This window comes from Leptinotarsa decemlineata, unplaced genomic scaffold (genome assembly GCF_025532065.1).
Source record: "Leptinotarsa decemlineata unplaced genomic scaffold, Ldec_3_MD MMD2_tig00026363_RagTag_RagTag, whole genome shotgun sequence".
Taxonomy (NCBI): Eukaryota; Metazoa; Arthropoda; class Insecta; order Coleoptera; family Chrysomelidae; genus Leptinotarsa; species Leptinotarsa decemlineata.
In genome coordinates this window covers 318,727-340,312 of record NW_027412706.1, presented here as the reverse complement: position 1 = coordinate 340,312, position 21,586 = coordinate 318,727, and the positions used below count along the sequence as shown (strand labels likewise).

The 21,586-nt window shown below is 31.8% G+C and overlaps 1 protein-coding gene across 2 annotated transcripts in view; it reads left to right on the top strand.

Moving 5' to 3' along the window:
• The window catches only part of Madm (MLF1-adaptor molecule), a 272,739-nt gene that overhangs the window by 219,906 nt on the left and 31,247 nt on the right, over nt 1-21,586 (top strand). For both annotated transcript variants that reach the window (XM_074185140.1, XM_074185139.1), the window contains one exon: nt 3,535-3,822. In XM_074185140.1, coding sequence (XP_074041241.1) covers nt 3,535-3,822 — 288 coding nt within the window. The remainder of the gene's footprint in view (nt 1-3,534; nt 3,823-21,586) is intronic.

Below are 21,586 nucleotides of genomic sequence, written 5' to 3'. Positions count from 1 at the left end.
CTGAACTTTTTTATGACAAATGTCATCCATTAATTATCTTTTATGTCAGGTTCAATTCTGAAAAGTAGTAAATACGTTTTTGATTATACTATTCATGATAATAATTTTACAATTTTCACACTAGCTTTTATTTTAGCGCCTTTTGCTACACAGTAGCTGTATCGGCAAGTAGCTTCATCATTAGGACTGGAGCTAGCCTAACTTAATAAGCTAGAAATGTGTCAAAAATAATAAAATGCAGTGTGCAAATTGTATGATTATTATCATGGATAGTCTCAATAATTTTCATCAAATAACGGTTCACTGTATTCATAAATTTTTTTATTCTTGGTATATGTCCTTCATGTCGTGAAACATTTTCAATGGAAGACATTTTTTCAAGTTCTGTAATATATATGAAGTGAAGATCAGTGGTGCAAAGGAAACAAGAATTTTTCTATTATACAATTCACAGTTGTACATATTATGTAAATATTTTGGCACACAATATTATATTTTTGGTAGGTGATGGTTTCCTGCTTAAAATTCTGTTGCATGCTTTTTATCATATTTTGATGCTTTCATGCTTAATTTCATCATTGCTTTTTTTCTACAAACATGTATGTTTCATTTCAATGTTTTATTACTTTGGTGGAATTGTTCTTTCTTTTCTTTTACTTAACAAATGTTAATATATTTTATTGTTATTTGTGTTGTCTTGAATTTTTTTTAAATAATATATTTCGAATTAGAAATTGGGTAGATATTATACAGCCCAATTGATAACGGTTTATTATTAATTTTCCATTGTTACACAAAAATGTATCATTTTTTAAAGAGTGGTAAACTATGGAAATAATAAGAAAAAAATGAAATGAATTCAATATCAATAGTTGAAGAAACTTACGAATATTTGACAGAAAAAAACTGCACTACATTAAAATGTTTATAATTTCCGTATTATTCGAAATATTCCCTACGCTAATGTAGGACATAAGTGACATCATATGTCACTTAATAATTTAAGAGCCTTATTAACCTTGATAATTAATATACCTACCATTTTACATAGTTATTTCATACTAGTAACAATCACTAGTTTGTTTTTGTGTTGCCTAAGATTTTTTTTACAGTAGGACTTGAAAAGTTCCCCCTCCTCTTAACTCTTCATTATGACACGATATCAAGATCGAGCTTAATTTTTAGTCCTTTTTGGTGAGACAGAAAATAGTGTTGCATCATTTAATTCCTACTTTTTTTTTCAAATGGAATAGGTGGTTTTTGGGATACCTCGTTTTATATGTATTTCAATTATCTATCCAGATCTTTTTCATATATGTAAATCGAATCGGCCGTTACTAAATAATCAACAGTTTTATATTCACAAAATAGTTAAGGGTTTTGCGGCCGAGGTTTTCATTATTTGCCGGGTTTGAAGACAGTGGATTTTTGGAATTTCTTCCTGACGTTTCACTAGCACGAGTGGCTGGCTTCCTTAAAGGTTTATACGTCCTGAGTCATCGCAGATGACTCAGGAGTTTTATATTCAATTCAAGAATCTGCAAACAAACAATAAATATCATAATTTGAAAAAAAATATTTATTCAAAACTCGCTTCAGTTCGTTCCAATGTTTGAAAATATTCACCAATCATTCCTGACAATAAAGTATCTTTACAATTTGTGACATGTGACATGTGGCATGTCACATGTCACAAATTCCTTCTAAAAAATCTAGAATGATCATATCAGGTGATCTAGCAGGCTAGGCAAGCGACTATGTTTACCTACCTGTCGGTTAGAAAATTGACAAACCCAAATAAGTTTTCATCTGATGTTTCGTTTCAGCAAGATGAGGTACGTCCTCATTACGACAAGCTGCTTTGAAGGGAGCTAGATGACAGTTATCCAAACTTTTGGATAGGTAAATCTGGTGTCTCAGAATGGCACGCTAGATCACCTGATATGACGGCTCTGGATTTTTTGAAGGGAATGTGACACTCACGTTCATGCAGTCCATTTAAAAACCCGTAGATAGAAAAAAGGGTGTTTGCACGAATTTACCCCAAGAATATTTCATAATATCAGAAGTCAATTTGTAAACGAATTTCCGAAAATGAAAAAGTATCAGACGGAGAATTATTACAGAATCCCTCTTTACATTTGTAAAAAAAAGTTGGTGGCACTTCCTCGGCGACGAGTGTCTTTTTTACCAAAGAGTACTGAAAAGTCTGTGTTTTTATGTGAATTTTGTCCGACTTTAATATCTTGTTTTCAATATTACACCGGAAATATCAGGGGTTTCACCTCGGAATGAGAGATAGTCAGCCATAAACGTGTATACACCTTTATTTTGACACCCTAAAACTTGTCTCAAAACCTACTTATTATAGGGTATCCGCGACTATAGATATTCCAAGGTCAGAGAATCGATTTTTTACACATCCATTGCAAATATCTCGTTTCTTATGGGTTTTATGCTATTTTTATTGATTATAAATGTTGTAGAGAATGAAAGAAAAAATAAATGAATCACATGCAGGCTATCTGCAAAGGATATTAATTGAAATTTGTGCAATGCAACAAACGCCAAAAAACCAACCTTAATATTTTAATTTGCAAATCACTATTTACTATCTCATAGATTAAAAAAAGTCTATATGTATATAATGAGGTACCTTAATAAGAATAAAAAATTATAAAGATTGAAACCAGCTATCACTAAGATATTTCGAACAATTTTTTCATGTCAAGAAACCGTTATTAGGGTTGTCTGGTGTATCTACACTAGTAAAAAAGTGATTGGGAGGCAATGAACTTTGTTTCGAGTATATAAAATTCAAATTGAAATCTAGATACCTACCATCAAGAGAGGAAAAGTTTCAGAGGCAGATTACATAACATTTTTTGTTCATATACATATAAATTTCTTGTTTATATAATAGATCAAGTTTGGGTTAACAAAGATTGACTTTTTGAATGTGCAAGAAAATTTAAATCAACAGAGGATATGTGAAGGTAGAGACGATCACCCTGTAAGGTTACTGTGAGAAATAGTATTACGTCCATGAACTTTAATTTTTATGATTTTTTTCCATGAAACCAAAAGAATGAAATATTTTTTAATTAGCAATAGTAAACATGGAGTTTCAGAAAAACTATTAATTTTTTTTCTCCAAATCTTATTTTTCTTTAAACCATCTTCAATAAGATAATTGTTTTTTGTTTATGATGACTGAAGTGTAAAGTTTAATGAGTCCTCACTTTTCAGTTGTAGGTACCTAGAAAAATTTCAAATGAAATAATCAATTGAATTGAAACTACAGTTGATCTACCTATTGATAATGAAAGTTGCAATTTTATCTGGGTTTATAATAACTTGTCACTATGTTCAGGATGTTTCAAAAAAAACTTTTTGTTTTCCTAACCTTATTTTTATTTAAATTGTCTCGGATTACTGTTGAACTTTTTCTCAATCGAACAATGAATTTAAAGGTTGCTTTTTTTCAGTTTTATAAGGTTTTTGAGCAATTTCGAATTGAATGACTTATTTCAGCTCATGCGGGCCCCCCAATCGACATCTACTCCTTTGGGATGTGCGCCTTGGAAATGGCTGCCCTAGAGATAGTCGGCAACGGAGATTCCGGCAACAAGGTTACCGAAGAGAACGTCAGCAAGACTATCGACTCACTGGAGGATGAGACGCAGAAAGATTTCATCAGGAAGTGCCTGTCGGAGAACCCAGACGAGAGGCCTACTGCGAAGGAGCTGCTCTTCCACCCTCTGCTGTTCGAAGTGCACAGTCTGAAATTATTGGCTGCTCATTGTTTAGTTAAGAAGACTGGTAGGTACCTCTGCCAAACTGAACAGAATTAAAAATGATATAAAAATATTTGTTATCTTACGAAAAGTTTTAATATCTTACAAAAAGTATTCTCACCTGTAGAAAATTTACATTATCGAAAATCTGGATATTTTTATGCAGGGTCTCTTTTCGAAATCAACTTTCGAATAGTGTTAGTTGGATATATTTGAACACAGATTAAAACTAATTGGATTTAAAAAAAGGATAAATTACAAAAGTGTAGGTATGAGCAAACCGTCATAGTAATACAGTGAAAAGAGAAGGGGTGACTCAAAAGTGGTTCAGTAATATTAAAGTTGACATACGTAAGTGTTTGAAATGCACAATTTCCTTATGTCACCATAGCCTCCTGAAAAAAAAAATAAAATGGTACCTTCTTCAAACTTCTGCATATATCTTCTTTTTTGGTCCATTTGAGCTACAATATTATAAAGAATAAAAATACTTTTTATTTGTGAAATTGTAAAACAACGATAAAAATAAAAACAACAAAAATTAATTGGCGCATTTTTTGAATTTTTTGTCTGTAAAACAAGAAATATCTTTTCAAGGTCGGTATTTAATTGTTTTCGAATCAATCTGATACTCGCCCTTGATGCAATGGTGTGTAAATTGACATACTTCCGTGTTCTTGTAATTCTGAAGGAATGAATAAATATCTTCCATGTGTTCCATTGTGCGATCCGACCGTATTTCACATGAAGTCAAGTCCTGGGAAACTACTGGATGATATTATACTCGTACTTCAGTTGTAACAAGGTTGAGTAAAGAGAAATCCTGTCAGAAATTTGTTTCTGTATTGGTCTACTACATGGTTCTGGGAATCTTTCGAAAATAAAACCTTCACCTTATGCTCGATGTTTTTTGCAAGTGGGGCTTTTTCTTTCTTTTTACAAAAACTCAGCAGGTATTATTTACCCACAAAGGCATCAGTGACACTTGAAGTGAAAACATTTCACAACTAACCTGACCTATGAGCCAAATTACTGTCCTGTTACTTAATACCTCATTGCAATATTTTTTCGTCATATGCTTCTATCCCTCTGGAGATTTGTGGGTGGTCTCTTTGTGCCCTTTTTTGCAGCTACTTGACAAACTTCAATTTCTGTACGTTCAAATTTATGGGTTGGATCTTCTTCCACATCTTCATTGCAAATGAAGCATATATTATTATTTGACATCTCTGCATGTGATTCTTTTATCATTGTCTACAAACACTTATACAGTATATTGAATCAGTACCAGTCATTTACCTGCAATTTAATAATCAGAATTGAGAATAAAGCAAAAAGTAATATTTGTCTCATTTTTGTATTCTTACTCTTGAATCTGTAGTTTATAATGGGTATATCAAATTTTCACCAAAACTTGAAAGTGATTAGTGAATTTTTTGAAATATAATGTAGCACTATAATTTTAAAAAAACAGTAATTCATCTTTTTCTTAGTTGAAAGGTACTAAAACAGTGTTATACTGATACAATCCGAAATGATCAGTCCTAGAAACAATGTAGGCACTTTTATTATTTTCTGCAACATCATATTATAAAACTCTTTTGTAGTTAAAATGCACTTAAAAAAAAATGAAAATCTGAAAAAGTACCGATTTTTCCAAGATGGTGGAGGGGGTGGACTGGGAGGGATTGCTCGTTTTGCATTTTTAACGCTCATCTACCATTTCAGATAAAATAGGTAACTTTTATTCTTTACTGACTGGACTACAGACCAAAAAATATAATTACTGTGACATAAAAAGTACTACTCATTTATAATGAAATTGAATCCCACACATTATTCTTTTTTAAACAAATTTTGAGTTTTATATTGTCAAATCTTATTGTTAGTAAATGTATATTCAAATGGAGTATGTACGAAAGACTATTATTATCTGAAAGTATCATTTCTATAAACAGAGTTCAGGAACATAAATTGTAGACAATTTTATTCTCTCCAACATTATGTAAAAGTCTTGTGTGGCTAAAATGCACTTTAATAAAGATATAGGTGAAAATTGAAAGAATAATAAACACGCAGAATTCATTCATCAAATCTAAAATAGTATATAACCAAACCTAAAAGTAACACTAATCAGTAAATGTGTATTCTAGAAGTAAATGAACTGATTAAAATATGATAAAAAAATCTGTTCAAAATCTATTTTCCAGTAACCATCTGTCGCCCCCCCCCTACGAACGACAACTCTCAGAAGTCTAAACTTGAGCGAGCTAAGAATTAACGAGGTCTCACCTTTTAACGTACGATTTTTAAATTAAATATACGAATTTTAAATTCATTGAATTGAAATTCTGTACCTATCACAATTATATTACAACTGCAGATCGATTAAATGTTTGTAAATGCCAAAAGCATGAATAATACCTCACTTAAATATGTTCTTCAACATTTTACAAAAAATGCTGTTTCAATAAGACCTTATAGACCAACATCGTAGAGCCGTCAGACTCTCCATCATTCATGAGCCAATTGAAGTTAAAAAGCTAAATCTATACTGGTATTATGTTCCAAAATGAGAGCCGTCAGACCTGCGGCATTTTAACAAAGCTAATATTTTGTTTAAAAATGTGTTCATAATTGATACTTCAAAAGTGAAGCCTTTCACAAATATCTAGCGATATTTTTAACATGCTAATGTTGAATTACTGCTAGTGATGATTGATATTGCTCTCAGAACGTGAAAATACCTGACGATTTTGATGAAGACATAGAACAACTAGTTATAACTTATTCTCGTCCAATGAACTGATGTTAGAATGTTTAACTTCACAGAAACGCTTATTCTCTCTGTGAGAAACCAAAACTTGATTTACTGACATATCTAAAAGAGCTCGGCTTTAAAAATATCAAATATGCAAACTTTCTACATAAAAATTATAAAACAGATTACTTATCGTTAAAACATTAGCTTTGCTAATATTTTAAGGTCTGGCGGCTCTGAACTAGCTATTAGAATTTTTATTTTAATGGGCTCTTGAAAGAATGAAGAAACTTAGTGATGAAATAATTGAATTCATTCGGGAAGTCCAATCCATATCATATCTGTGAAAATTCTCTCTTCATAAGATAAGTGTTTCTGTAGGACTTATCATAACAGATTTCCAGTAAAAAGTTTGCTCATCATGGTGGCAGAGAGTTTTCAGTGAATCTGTACCAAGGATTGCCCTCAGTTCAGATGTAGATTTTTTCATTATAACATTTTGATTATATGCGACGAATGACATAAATGTTGTTGTACATTTTCTATATTATAAAGGTGTTTTTCTTTCATGATTTGACAAACCACTGAAGTTTATACTAATATAGGACATTCAAGAGTGTGGTATGAATATTAGATTGCATTCAAACTTGTAAGTTTTCGGCTCAGTTCATAAATAAACCTCAGCTTTCACAGTGCTGATTTATTATCTTACCTCAGTGTACCTGAAGATCCCGTTACATTTTGTAAGATGACAATTATACCGATTTAAAAGCCACATCTTCAATAGTGTATGTTTAATGTATGACCTCAAGTTTTTTTGTGAAATGTGAATATTTTTACACTCATTATTATTTAGATGCAGATAATTTTTTGACAACATAATGAGAATGTGCATAAATCTTCTTGCATGTCAAGTGCAGATCAAATATAATCTATGAAGATATTGCACTTCTTATTTTCTATCCACTACTTAAACTACCAAGTCAACTCAGTAACTCACCATGAAAGCCAAAAGCACTTGATTTTGTCTGAGAATGGTATGGTCAACAGAATCAAATGCCTCGGAGGACGGTATTGAATTGCATATAACTTTTTGTCGACTCCCCAAGGAATCCAAAACATATCGTACAATGTCTTAATGAAAACTGTCATGTTCGAAAATGTTGAGATCTTCACCTAGATTCTTCGGTATGGCAGTAACGGAGAGAGAATGTTTGCTAGACTGAGTTTCTGTCAATAAAAATGAATGCCTTTTTATTTAACATATCCGTTCGTACTCTATGTCAATCAAGAGGTTCTACCAATCATTTGAAAAAAATTACATGAACTTATTTTTAACTTGTTGTTAAATCTATGAATCCAAATAACCAATAATGTTACAGCCTACAAATGCATTAGGAACTCAGCATCAATGTGTATCATATTGTGCATAAAAAACGTTTTCGGTATTACTCAGGGCAGATGCCGATGTTAGTTTGATGGTGCTGTAACAGTATCAACTTTTTACCGATCATCTGTGTTTACTGGGTATATGGCCCTAAATAGACCATTGTGTAGTGAAACATGTGAAATGCAAAAAACAACTGTGGAAATTCGGAAGTTTTGTGTTGAATATACATTAGTTTTATTTTTATAAATTGACAATGTGTCGGTCTTTAACCAAATAACTGATCAAATTCTTCAGAGATGTTGCTTTCCTCTGTACTAGGCAGTATAAGATAATAGATATCTGTAAAAGTCTTTCTGAGATACCGCTATTGTCCACTAGATGTCGTTCAATTCTTAATTGGTATATTTGGTAGTTTTTTTATTTGTGTTAGTCTAGGACAATATGCATAAAGTATCCTTGGTGTGATCACTTGGACGTCATGAAAAATATTTTGTCAAAATTCTCGACCTATGACTTTCTTGATAAAGAAATAATAAAACTATCTAATAAATTTCAGAATTTCATTTACAGAGGTACTGAGTACTACTTGATGTCATGTTGGCACTTCAATTTTACACAATTGGAAATAAGTTGATTTAAGATGAAATTATGGTACTTGTATTAAAGATCTGAACAAAACGCGCGACAGATTTCGATTCTTGCACCATCTATCAACATATGTATGAAGTGGGGTCTAGAGTTTTTGACAAAACAATGACAAACGGTTAAAACACCTGGGTTTCTATGGATCTTTATCTAGTAGCCTAGGATGAATGATTAAATTGGTTGATACCTCATGAAAATCCATGATGCTTCAAGAGCACTTCAATTTTCAATTATTTACATTTGGGAATAAATTGATATCAAGTGAAAGACGTTGTTTTTTGCACTATGATCCATAAATTAAAAATCTGAACAAAATACGCGCGACAGATTTCGATTCTTGTTCCATCTATCAACATGTGCACAAAGTTAGGTTATTCTCATTTCTCGCAGTCGAAAGTTATCGGTCAATAAAAAAAATTGATAGTTATTTAATTTTCCTCTGTATGTTATGATACAATTCATTTATCGAAGACATTGTATATTATGGGAAACGTCTATGTTAAATCAGTTTTTGAAAATAGTCTTGCATTGTAAATACTTAGAAACATTTACAAAACATACAAATTAATTGAACTTCTGATATGCAAGATGTTTTGAATGTTTCATCCAGAAACTGTTTCATTTAGTCATAGCTTTTCAGAACTATCACTTTAAGTTTTGTTTGAATAGTTTAATGTTTATATACCATAACTCTTCTAGTTCATCAGTTTTTTAAGAATATCATCCTTGTTTAAGGAGGATAATTTTGATAATTAGCAAATAATTTTTTTTTGGTAGTCAAGAGTCAATCAGAATTTTGTTTTTAACCCCCGAACATAAGATCATTTGAAAGATGTGATATTACATCATACTTTTCCTTGATACCTTGTTATGACGATTTGTTACAACAAAGCGATAATATATTTTATGATATATTTTATGTTATACCATCTATGTGGTTACTCCACATAAGTTTTTGATATGAAGATATCCGCAGAAAATTACTTACAGATTATTGTTTAAAAATCTGTTTTTCCGTTAACCAGCTGTCACACCCCTACGAACGACAACCTTCAGAAGTAGAAACTTGTGCGAGCTAAGGATTAACGAGGTCTTACTTTTCAAGGTGTGATTCCTAAATTTTTGTACAGAATTAAACTGCTACAATATTAATGACTACTTTTTCATCTCAACACTGAGGCTCAATTCGGACTTGCCTTCAATTAGTAAATTTGGGTCGTCTGCATATATTTGGATATTCTGTTCTTTTTGAATTACTGTGTTGAATATATCAGATAATTTTGCTGGTATACATGATCCCTGAGGTGTACTTATTACTGTTTTGATAAGGTCATACTCTAAAATAAGTTTCTGAGTTGATTGGACAAAACTCCCTTTAGGATAACTACCTGTGTGAGTTTCATCATTCAACAAGTCATTACCCAGATTAAACTTGGATGGGAATGTTTGAGAATTTTATATTTTGAGTTAAACATAGTCATTTGATGATATAACGATAAGTGATGCAGATACGATAATTTTTATACTTTTTCCTCCACTAACAATCCTATTGAACAGTTTCTATTTACATTTGCACTGCAATGCTGTTGCTTATGTGTTTACCAGGCAAGAAATATACTGGCTCTACAATTCTGTAAGGCAAATCTGAACTTTTGACACCAATACTGAAGATTAAGCATACTACAGTGAATGACATACGCCCTAGAACAGGTAATAATAATAATAATATTCCTTTATTTTATCATTTGAATGCACAAAGGTTACATAAATGATTAAAAACGTCAATATTTCAGTTACATCATTACATTGAGCAAGAACATGTCAACAATACAAATTTACATATACATGTATATATATAAAAAATCAATTATATTTGAAAACTTCGAAATCTACCTTGTGAAGAGATATTATATAGGATATTTGGAAAGATAGTGAATCATGATTCAAAAAGACTTACAGATCATTGTATGTACATTTCAGTTTTAGATTTATTCTCCATTATACTGACTTCAATCGATTGCATAGACACAGCTAGAACGTGAAAATTTCTAACAATAGGAACATTAGTACCGCCAGGTCACTAAGGATCATCACCATCTTTGAAGCATTCATGAATCAATATTATTTGTAAATTCTGAGTAGTTTTTTGTAAGATATATCAAGGATATATCAAATTAATATTTTGGATACAGGTTGTAACCCCGCAATGTGTAAGTCTTAATGGCACACCTATACAGACAAGTACTTGAAATATTCATTTTGGTATCTAGGTTTTTCAATATTTCAAAATATATCTCATCAAATTCTGGGAAAAGTTATTATCTCTATAAATTTACATTACTTCTCGTGTTTGTTCTGAAGAAAAATTAAAATTTCTATAAAATTTTCAGTTTGTAATATTTTCATTTATAAAAATCATTGAAAATTGAATTTCTGAAGAAACTATATTATGTATCGAGTACTTTTTATTCCTTTCAATAGATTAGCTGAGGCATTAACTATTATTAATACTAGAATTATGAAATACAAATCAAATCACTGTAATGTACAAGGTAATTCAATCAGGCAATAATGTCCTAGAATATTAAACCATGAAGACACAACAAATAGAATATTTGCGTATCTTTTTTACAGAGGCATATTTTGACTTGGTTGTTTCCGGCATTTCTTTGTGATTTTAGTTATTCTGTGGACAAATTTGAAAATATTTGCTTTAATGAAGTTAATATATTTCAAAATTTCAATTATATCAATACTATTTAGACCAGTCCTTGGAAGTGATATAGTTTGTAAAGAAACTAGGGGGGAATTCATGAGTCATTTCTCATTTGTTACTACAAAAGAGCTATGACTCGGTCACATAGATATTATCTGTAAGTATATATAAGATATCTATGCTCAAATGTGAATGTTGCCATTGAAAATAAATGATCTAACTGTTTATGATCTGTCATAACTTATGAGTTGAGGCTGGGCGCACAAAACTACTCATGTGTCATGAACTCTTTTCAAAAAATACCTGAAACAACCAATTTTTCTAAAATATGACCACTGACAACTAAAAATTCTGTGTAATCCTAACGTTAATCTTTTTTTAAGGGCAAAACACAAGCACTACAGGTATATCTTTAAGGCGCTCTAAGAGCGGTGCCTGTGCGAAAATAGTAATTCGCATTGGGTTTGAATCGCCGGAGATTAAATACATTTGGAGAAACTTACTCAGAAAGTTTATTTATGAAAGAGTTCTTGAATGCTGTCGGTGAAGATGTGCACCCGATGTGCATTATTCCATTTGGATTCCAAGAATCCAAATGGATTCCGAGACAAATGTGCTGTCGTCAGCAAAGCAATATATTGGATTCTTCGTTTTTTTCCCAATAAGTCGATGATATACAATAAAAAGAGGGTTGGAGACATTATGGATCCCTGAGGAACACCAGCGTTGATGGTAAAAGTATTTGAGCGGTATCCATCGACGACCACTTTCAGGGAACGCTATATCATAAAGCTGGAAAGCCATACACAAAAATGATCCAACATGCCATAGCGTCGAAGTTTGGCCACCAAACCCTCATGCCACATACTGTCAAAGGCCTTAGAAATGTCGAGCGCAACAGCTCTTGACTCTCCATGTTTCTCGATTGTGTTATTCCAAATATGGGTGACAGACGATAGAAGGTGGTCTGTTAATATTTGTTTCTGAAAGCCATATTGATGATCGCTCAAGATGTTGAAGCCTTCAAACTATTTGAGGATATGGTGGTTTATGGCTTTCTCCATGATTTCTGATATCACTGATAGCAAAGTGGCTGTTCTATACTTATTTGGAAGATTTTTTTTGCCTTTTTTGCTGCACGCGAGCAATCGTTCAACAAGAAGGAAAAACCCCTTCCTTGTAAGACGGGTTGAAAAGTCTGCACAACACTGGTGCGAGTTCATTAGCGCTTTTTCAAATACGATGACGGCTACTTCATCAGGACCTGATGCCTTGTTGATAATGAGCTGTTTCAACATTCGCCTGACTAGAATTTGTCGAACATATTTTCCGGCATTGTGGATTCTAGTGTGGGATTAATGGGTGGTGCTAACCAATCACATTTTTTTCCTTGCTCTCGTAAATACCGAGCACAAGGCAGATATAACTGAGACAGCAGATCTGCATTACTCAACGAGCAAATTGAACGCTTATATTTGTATTAAGCAAACATACCTAGAGAAGTTTTTTTGGATACACACAAGAAAAATCTTTTCAAAACAACTACTTTCCCATGTACATTGAATAACACTTAGGGACAAAGTGATTTTGAGACAACTATTTTCATATGAACACTAAATTACCCAAAAGTCTCTTTTTCCCATTCAGTTTTTACTCTAATGGAATTTAAACATACGAAAACTACACAACACAATCTTGATATTGAGATTATTGATATGAAATTCCATTTACATGCTTACAGTATCCATAATGTACTTCAAAGTTTTGGGACATGAGCCTTGTCTTATAACCTCATCAGCACCATTTTGGATAACATTACAAGATAAAGCAATTTTATTCATGGCATTATGTTCTTTATTTTCGATACATTCTAGAATTAGATGATCTAACATACAAATTTTTCCACATGAGCAATTTGGATTTTCGGCTAATCCTATTTGAATTATTATTCTGGGTACATTGCGTGTCTAGTTCGCATTCTGCAGATTGATCTGATGAAGTTTCTGTTAATTTCATATCTGTACCACGGAGACTTTTGCGGATTCTCCTGAATTATCCTATATCTCTGACCAGAAGTTGATCCAGAGTATAATTGCTGCCAGTGATATAAAATTTCTTTCCTGAACACTTTCGTTAGATCCGTGTATGGTATTTTGATATTAGAAATATTGTTACCACCTTCTTTCTTCACCATTTTATCCACAATTTCATTTCCCTCAATTCCTGCATGACCCTTAATCCATACAATTTCTAGAGTTTTGTTACTTTCTAGAATTTGTTCATTCAAACCAATTATATTCAAAAGAATGGGTGAAAGATTGCTGTCTATTTGTAAATTTCTGAATTTATCTGCAGCACTTTTGCTATCTGTTAATATCATGAAATTCGTTTTATCATTTTCTTTAATATATTCAAGGGCTTTTTGAATAGCTACGATTTCCAAAGTATATATCGATGCCTTATCAGATAGTCTAAAAGTTTCTGAATATTTATTATTGGAATGATAAAATGCACAAGTACATTTATCATCTATTATTGAGCCATCTGTATAGATATATTCTCTATTAGCCCATTCTTTGGACATTCGTTCTTTGAAGATATTTTGGATTGTTGAGTGAAGAAGTTCCCTTGAAGTGAGGTAGTTTGTACGTTTGGAATAACTGTAATCTTGTGGTTTGCCCTGGAATAAGGGAAATATTTCAATGGAATATATTATATCTGCAAAACTGGAAGCCTTGGTATAACTATTGCATATAAGTGGCAAAACTTTCTTACGCCAATATTTATTGGTCAGTCCCAAAACGCTCAAGTCATGTAATTTGAGTAATAAATCACTTTTCTTGGCGTATAATTTAGTGATGAATTTGTGGCTGAGTAGTTGTCTACGCAGATGTAGTGGTGGTTCTACTGCTTCCGATTCAAGGGCTGAGATGGGTGTGCTGTTGAGTAATCCTAAGCATAATCTCAGGCTTCTATTTTTTATGTTCTCAACTTTTTTCAAATTAGTTTTTGATGCATTACCGTAAAAAATACTTCCGTAATCCAAAATGGACCTTATCAGGGTTTTATAAAATGTTAAAGCAGTATTCGGATCAGCGCCCCATTTATTTTTACAAAATGTTTTTTTAATGTTCAAACTTTTTTCAGCTCTTACTGTAATTGTTTGTATATGTTCTTTCCAACTCAATTTCTTATCTATTATAATTCCTAAATATCTTACTGAGCTTTTGTATGGTAAAATGTATGGTCCTATTGATACTGTTGGATCTTGTTGAAAACGGTTTCGGGAAAAGGAGCACGCTGCTGATTTTTCATGTGAAACTTGCATTCCAAGATCTTTAATGTATTCTCCAACTATATTCATGTTTGAATCGAGTTCCTGTAAAGATTGCTCTATATTTTTCCTTCACTGTAGAAACAGAAGTCGTCCGCAAATTGAATGAGTTTGATTGACATGGACAGAGAATGGTTTATATCTGCAGTGTAGATGATGAATAGTAAAGGACTCAAAATACTGCCTTGTGGTAATCCTACTTGAGTATACCGAGGTCCTAATATGTTTTCATTAATTTTAATATATATTTTTCTGTCTAGATAGAGGTTTAATATATTGTTTGTAATAATGTGGGGAAAATCCATTTGTTTCATCTTGCCTTTTAAAATATCCATATTCACATTATTGTATGCCCCTTGTATATCTGAAAATAATGCTGATATGGAATTTCCTTTGGTAAATGCTAAGTTTGCGTCTATCATCAGATTTGCAACTGCTTCCTGAGTACATCTTTTTTTCCTGAAGCCATATTGATTATGTGGAATGAGTTTATTCGATTCTAACCACCTTTCAATTCTGTTTTTTATAAGTCTTTCATATGTTTTCATGACGCATGAAGCAAGAGTGATTGGTCTATAAGAGTCGACTTGATTCTCGGGTTTTTTTGGTTTGAGTATAGGTACCACTATATACTCGTGCCATTCCTGAGGGATTTCTATTTGCCCACTCCATATTCTATTAAAAATAGATAGTAATTTCTGTTTAATTTTAATTGGCAGTTCCGCAATCATGGATTAATGAATGTTATCCTTTCCAGGAGCTGTATTGTTATGTTGACGAAGAGCTATATTGAGTTCCATGAGAGTGAATGGTTTCTGTATTTCGTTGTTTATATGGCTTTCATCAAATTCTATCAAGGGATTCACCCAGGCTGGTGCAATTTTGTTATGAAAGTCTTCTATCCACCCTTCTTCGACTATTGGATTTCTATTACTTTGTTTACGGTTTTTGAATCTATTAACTTTATTCCATATTTCTTTCATATTATTATTTCTGTTTAGAGATAAACAAAAATGTTTCGAGCTGTCTCGTTTCGCTTTATTTGTTATGTTTTTCACCATCGCATCTTGCTTTTTGTAGTTACTAAGATTTTCAATACACGGTTCATCTCTGTATTTGATTTCTTACATGCCCTATCACATTCATCATTCCACCAGATTTTACCAGTTTTCTTCTTTGATTTATCTTTGTCGGGGTATTTGGGTATAGATTTTTCTGCGGCTTTATTCATTTCGTTTATTAGCTCTTGGTAATTCATCTCCTCTCCTTCTGTTTGTTCAAAATTGTTTGTATATTTTTCCCAGTTTGCCTTTCGAAGGTTCCATATTTTGTGTGTTCTTTTCCAAAATTTTGATGTCGCCTCCTCCATTGAGCATTTGATGAAGATTGGTAAGTGATTCGATCCGTGGGGGTCTGTACTTGTAGTCCAGGTAAAATATTGAGATATTTCCAGCGAACATAATGTGATATCTATTGCACTTCTTCTCTGGTTCAGATATGATACTAAGGTTGGTTCTCCATTGTTCAGGTATATTAGGTTGGTTTCCTCTAGGGATTTCAAAAGATTTTGGCCATGAGTCCTTAACTTCACTACCGAATGCTGTATGGTGTGAATTAAAATCCCCTCCTATCAGACATGGTTTCGGTACGTTATTAAAAAACTGAATCCATTCTTGTTTTGAAATCAGAGTTTTAGGTTTAACATATAGTGACACTATAGTTATGTTACCGATATTGCCCAATTGAACTCTCACACACACGGCGAGAAATGAAGTAATATTGGCTGGTATTTCTTCATAATGAATATTTTCTTTAACCAAAATAGCTACTCCTGCTTTACCATCATCTCGGTCCAATCGAACTACATTATAACCAGAGAAATTATAATATGTACTTGGTTTGAACCATGTTTCCGAAAGTAGTGCAAAAGAAATATCATTTTGATCAAGCAGATGTTCTAAATTGTTTTTATTTGCTACTGCTGAACGACAGTTCCATTGACAAAAATTTAATTCTTTCTTTAATTTATCGAATGTTGAATATTTGTATTATTTATTCCGATTTTAATCATTCTTAAAACATCTGCTTCATCAACCTCGAAAGATTTTTTTCCTTCATTGTTCTTATTATTGAACTAACCAATTCTAACACACATTTCACTAAATCCTTTTCTGTAATATTTCCTATAGTACTTATATCATGTAAATTATTTTTATTCTGCGGTTTTTCTAAAATTCCTTCAACTGTTCTTGGTGTTTCAATTGGTGAAATGATTTCTTTATGAGCCATTTGAGTATTAATTTCTGTTAATGAATACCTAGGTCGTTTTGCTCTATTCTGAAAAGTGACCTTGGCTTCCTTCTCTATTTTTTTTAAATTCACCGCTGACGGCATTTGCATAACTCTGTTTAGGATTTTTTTTGCCGCATCTTTATAGTTTATATTTAGTTCCATCATTGTAGCTTTTATGGATTTTTGTCTTTCGAACTCTGGACAAATTTTCATTTCATAAGGCAAATGTTCTCCATTACAATGCAAACAATTGATTTTTGTTAAACTTTGACATTCTGTACTCAAATGATTATTACCACATCTGCAGCATTTTGGCTTGCTTTTACACTGTTTGCCAATATGTCCGTAACGATAACAATTATAACAAAGTGAAACTTTTTGGATGTACCAGTAGACGGTTATCACTACTTTATTGATATGAATTTCTTTAGAGAGCTTCTGTGTTTTGAATGTTACCAAAAGGGTTTGAGTAGGTACGTAATTTACCTTTCCCTTTTCGTCTATCACTTTTCGATTGAATCGTTTGACATTTTCAACTTCAAGACTGTCGTACTGATCTAGGGGTTTGATTTTACTCTTAACTTCCTCCTCTGTGTAATCTATAGGTATTCCCTTCATAATTCCTTGTCTATAAATCAATAATTTTGGTAGGTATGATTTAATTTTTTTTTCTTTGAACACAGATTCATTCGCTTCTAAAAGGTAATTTGCACTATTAAAGTCTTTGAAATTTATTCGTACTCGACTTCTACCAACCATATCAATATTTTTAATTTTTTTATCTAACAATGGCCAAGTATTCAAAACAATTTCGCCAATTTTCATAGGATTTATACGCGATTCATCCGTACTCTCTATATATACTTGATACGGACCTGTATTCATATGACCATAGCGTAAATTTCTTTACTTTGTCCCTTATCGTTGGTTGTTGACGTTTTTTCACCTATATTCTGAATTCCATCAATATTATCTACTGTTTCCGAATCGGCTGCTAATTGTTCACCAAAAGTTTCTAAAAATCTTTGTAATCTAGATGGTACTCTACTTACGTTGAATTCTGCTACTTTTGTTTTTTATATTATTTTTTGGTTACCTATCGGTGTGTCCAATAACATGGCATCGTCGTCCAATGTTATATCTCTGGATGTTGGGGTCCAATTTACATCAGGGGGTTTCCCCCCGCTATTGACACTCATAACTTCCGTAAAATTCAATTTAATTAGCGAAGTTTCTCTAAAAAACCACTATTAATGCACAACTCACTATCGAACGTTTCCGTTAGCTTCGGAGCAAGGCCGTACTTTGTGACAAAAAAGGTTGAAATTATGTGTTAACATCGAAAATTTTGTGAAGAATTTGATGATTCGCGTAAGTGGAATTTTAATATCAATAAAACTTTTTTTATTCATTGTGTTGTAACTCGTTCAATTATATTTATGAATGTTTCCTAATAAGTTGCTATGTGATCAGTTATTGAAGGTGAACTTTTTCTTATATCTGAAGCAATAATCTCTCCAAAAATGTTGTTTTTCATTCGACAAACCCTGATTTTCGCACTTTGTTCTAGAAGTTCCACATAGTAACAAGCTTATAATTGGTAAATCGTGGATTTTCACGATATCTCACCGGCACTGTTGGTGTAAGCATTGTTTTGATTGTAGGATGTGATAAGAGATAAATTCTATTTTTACTTGTAAGTGGTTAATTGAAATTATATCAAATTATGAATTTATTCACCTGAGAAACATGGGTATACTCTGACATTCATAATCATCAGACTAGAGGAGCTGAGGGGTTTAGATCACCACTATCAGTTTCCCAGAAATATTTTCTCAACATAAAATTATATGGAAAATCGTCAAACATGTGAGATACTTGCATAATCATCAATTCAAAAACAACGTGATGGAACACCTGCTACTTCCATGTTGTTTTTATAGCATCAATGAATATCGATATAAAGCCATCATGTCTACTGATGAAACTTTAACTTCCATCCTGTCATTATGTCATTTCTCTCATAATATATAATTTCATTTGTACATTGTCTGCCATTTTATCATTATCTCTTTGTAGCTGTATTCAATACTTCACCCTAGTTGGGTGTTTGTTCAGTGTTTAATGTTTTATTCAACTACTTTGGTATGACCTGCTACAAGCATGAAACTTAATGTAATGTATTCAGATTAAGTTACTTACTCACGTAGGTACTCAATTACTATGAAACATATTGAATCAATAATTGAATATAATAATTATATTCACATATTGAACATATGTGAACATATAATAATAATAATCGCCTTTATTTCTCACATAAATTGTACACTTCATATGTGTGATCATGAGCTAATGAATAGGAGAAAAGAGCGGAGTTCATTTTATTTGGAGACAAGACCTCCACTGAAATGTTCTTCCACTCAACCCCAAAAATGCTGCCCAAACTTTATCAAAATATTAGCATCATTACACATCCTTCCATGAATCAATGTTTCAAGTTTATATGGAAAAAAGAACAACGAAATAGAAAAAAAAAGTTGAGACTGGCCAAAAAGATATTTCTTGTAGTTCAGTTAGAATTTTGTGAACGATGGACATTTACGTTCCGAAGTAGAGTTGTATATTGTTATTATTTGGTGTGAAAAACAACGTTTAAAAAATTTAGTTTTGAACTTTGGTGGCGTTAGTGTATCTCTGAATCTTATATTTACTTTATGAATATGATATTACAGAAAAACATAAATATAATAAAGTGACATCAAATAAATTTCATATGAACAATATGAATGATGAAAAATGAGAAATAAAAGTTCCTATTTTTTTTACCACTTGTATTTATAACTAACGTTACTGCAGTTTCGTCCTAGGAGGACATTTTTAAACATATACAACAAACTGTAAAAGAAAATGATCTCATACGACGAAACTGTAGTAACGTTAGTTACAAATACATCAATTTATTGGAAGAATTTGAAAATTAGATTTTGATTTTTTTAACTCTAATTACATCTCTTTTTATATTTAATTTTTTGATAACTTTATGGGGAATCATATGACTGATGTGAAGCCAAAGCACCAAAAAGCTTTGAAAATGTTGATTTAACCGTGAATCCTTCCACATCTTATAATGGACGTTTGAATTCTTTGAAATATTCATAGAATGTTAACGTTAATGCCACAGTCATTTACGATATATACTTGATAGTTAGATTTTTCATGAGGCAAATTATGTCAAAAATCAATAGTATTATGAAACAAGTCAAGGTATATCAATTCCGACATTTATATTTCGATATATGGATTCTTTTAATGAGTAGCAAACTTATAACTCAAAAACTTCATTCAAAGAAATGAAATACAACATTTTGAGGTCAATGCCAGCTCATTTTTCTTGACAGCAACTTGTATATTTCATTCCTTTTTTTTCTCATCGATTCGGCCGTTACTTGATGAAGATCTATAGTAATTTCAAAAACTACACCTTACGATTTGATATCCACAAACTTTATTTAAAAAACATATATACCACGACATGTTTCACTAACACTATAGTTTTTTCGTAGTTAATTAATTAATTAATGATGTAGAATTGATGTAATATGCTTTGAGTGATCATAATTAAAGATGTATCTTAGGTATATAAAATTTGTAGATGTTATAGATAATTTGATATAGTGAGTACCACGTAGGTAGTCTTGATTGTGATTACGTAGGGTATATAAATAACAGAGTAAGAATGAACTTTTAATACTTAATTCACTACGAAAAAGCTACTGTGTTAGCGAAACATGTCATGATATATATTTTTTAATGAAGTTTGTGGAGATCAAATCGTAAGATGTGGTTTATGAAATTTTTCATTACTGACTAAATCCCGCAAAAGCTGAAATAGGGGCTTACTAACATACTTATTTTTTTTTAACTTTTGTCTGAAGTAATATTATCTGGGCTGTAATAAAAGAAAATCTAATTTATTTGATCATCAGAGTACCAAAACTCTCAGAAATATCGAATCGTATGTAATTTATTAATTCTATTGTGAAAATTGCTGAATAAAAACATGCTACAAAAAACTACAGGTCCAGATTTAAAATTTCGAAGTTGAGAATTGCTATGCGACATCCTATGTAAAAATTCCATGAGTACATTATGTTATCCCACTCTGAAAGTTCCAATGATAAAGTATTAACATATTTGAAATATCTCTGCAAATAAAGTTTCCAATTTCTTTTCCCCACTATGTCCAAAACCAAGAAAGCTATATTCGAGTCAATGGTATCTTGACAGAATAATTTGTTATTAGAGATAATATGCTATCAAATAAAACGAAAATAAAGTACGACGACGCGGGTCACCGATTATTTTGCAGCTGTTTTTAACGTCATCAGTTACATTCGAGTGGTTCAGAAATTAAAATTGTTAACTCTAGATGTCAGATATCATATACACATGAAATTCAGTAACATATTTCTTTGAAGTTTATTCATTCTAATGCTATCGACATTTCATTCTGAGGAATGTAATCTGTAACACGTCTAAATAAAATCTTAAAGTTCTTTAATTGATTCTAATATGAAAGTAACATTATAACGTCGTGGAAATTACAGGCACTGAAAACCTATACATTTTTGGATTGACTTGAGTTATG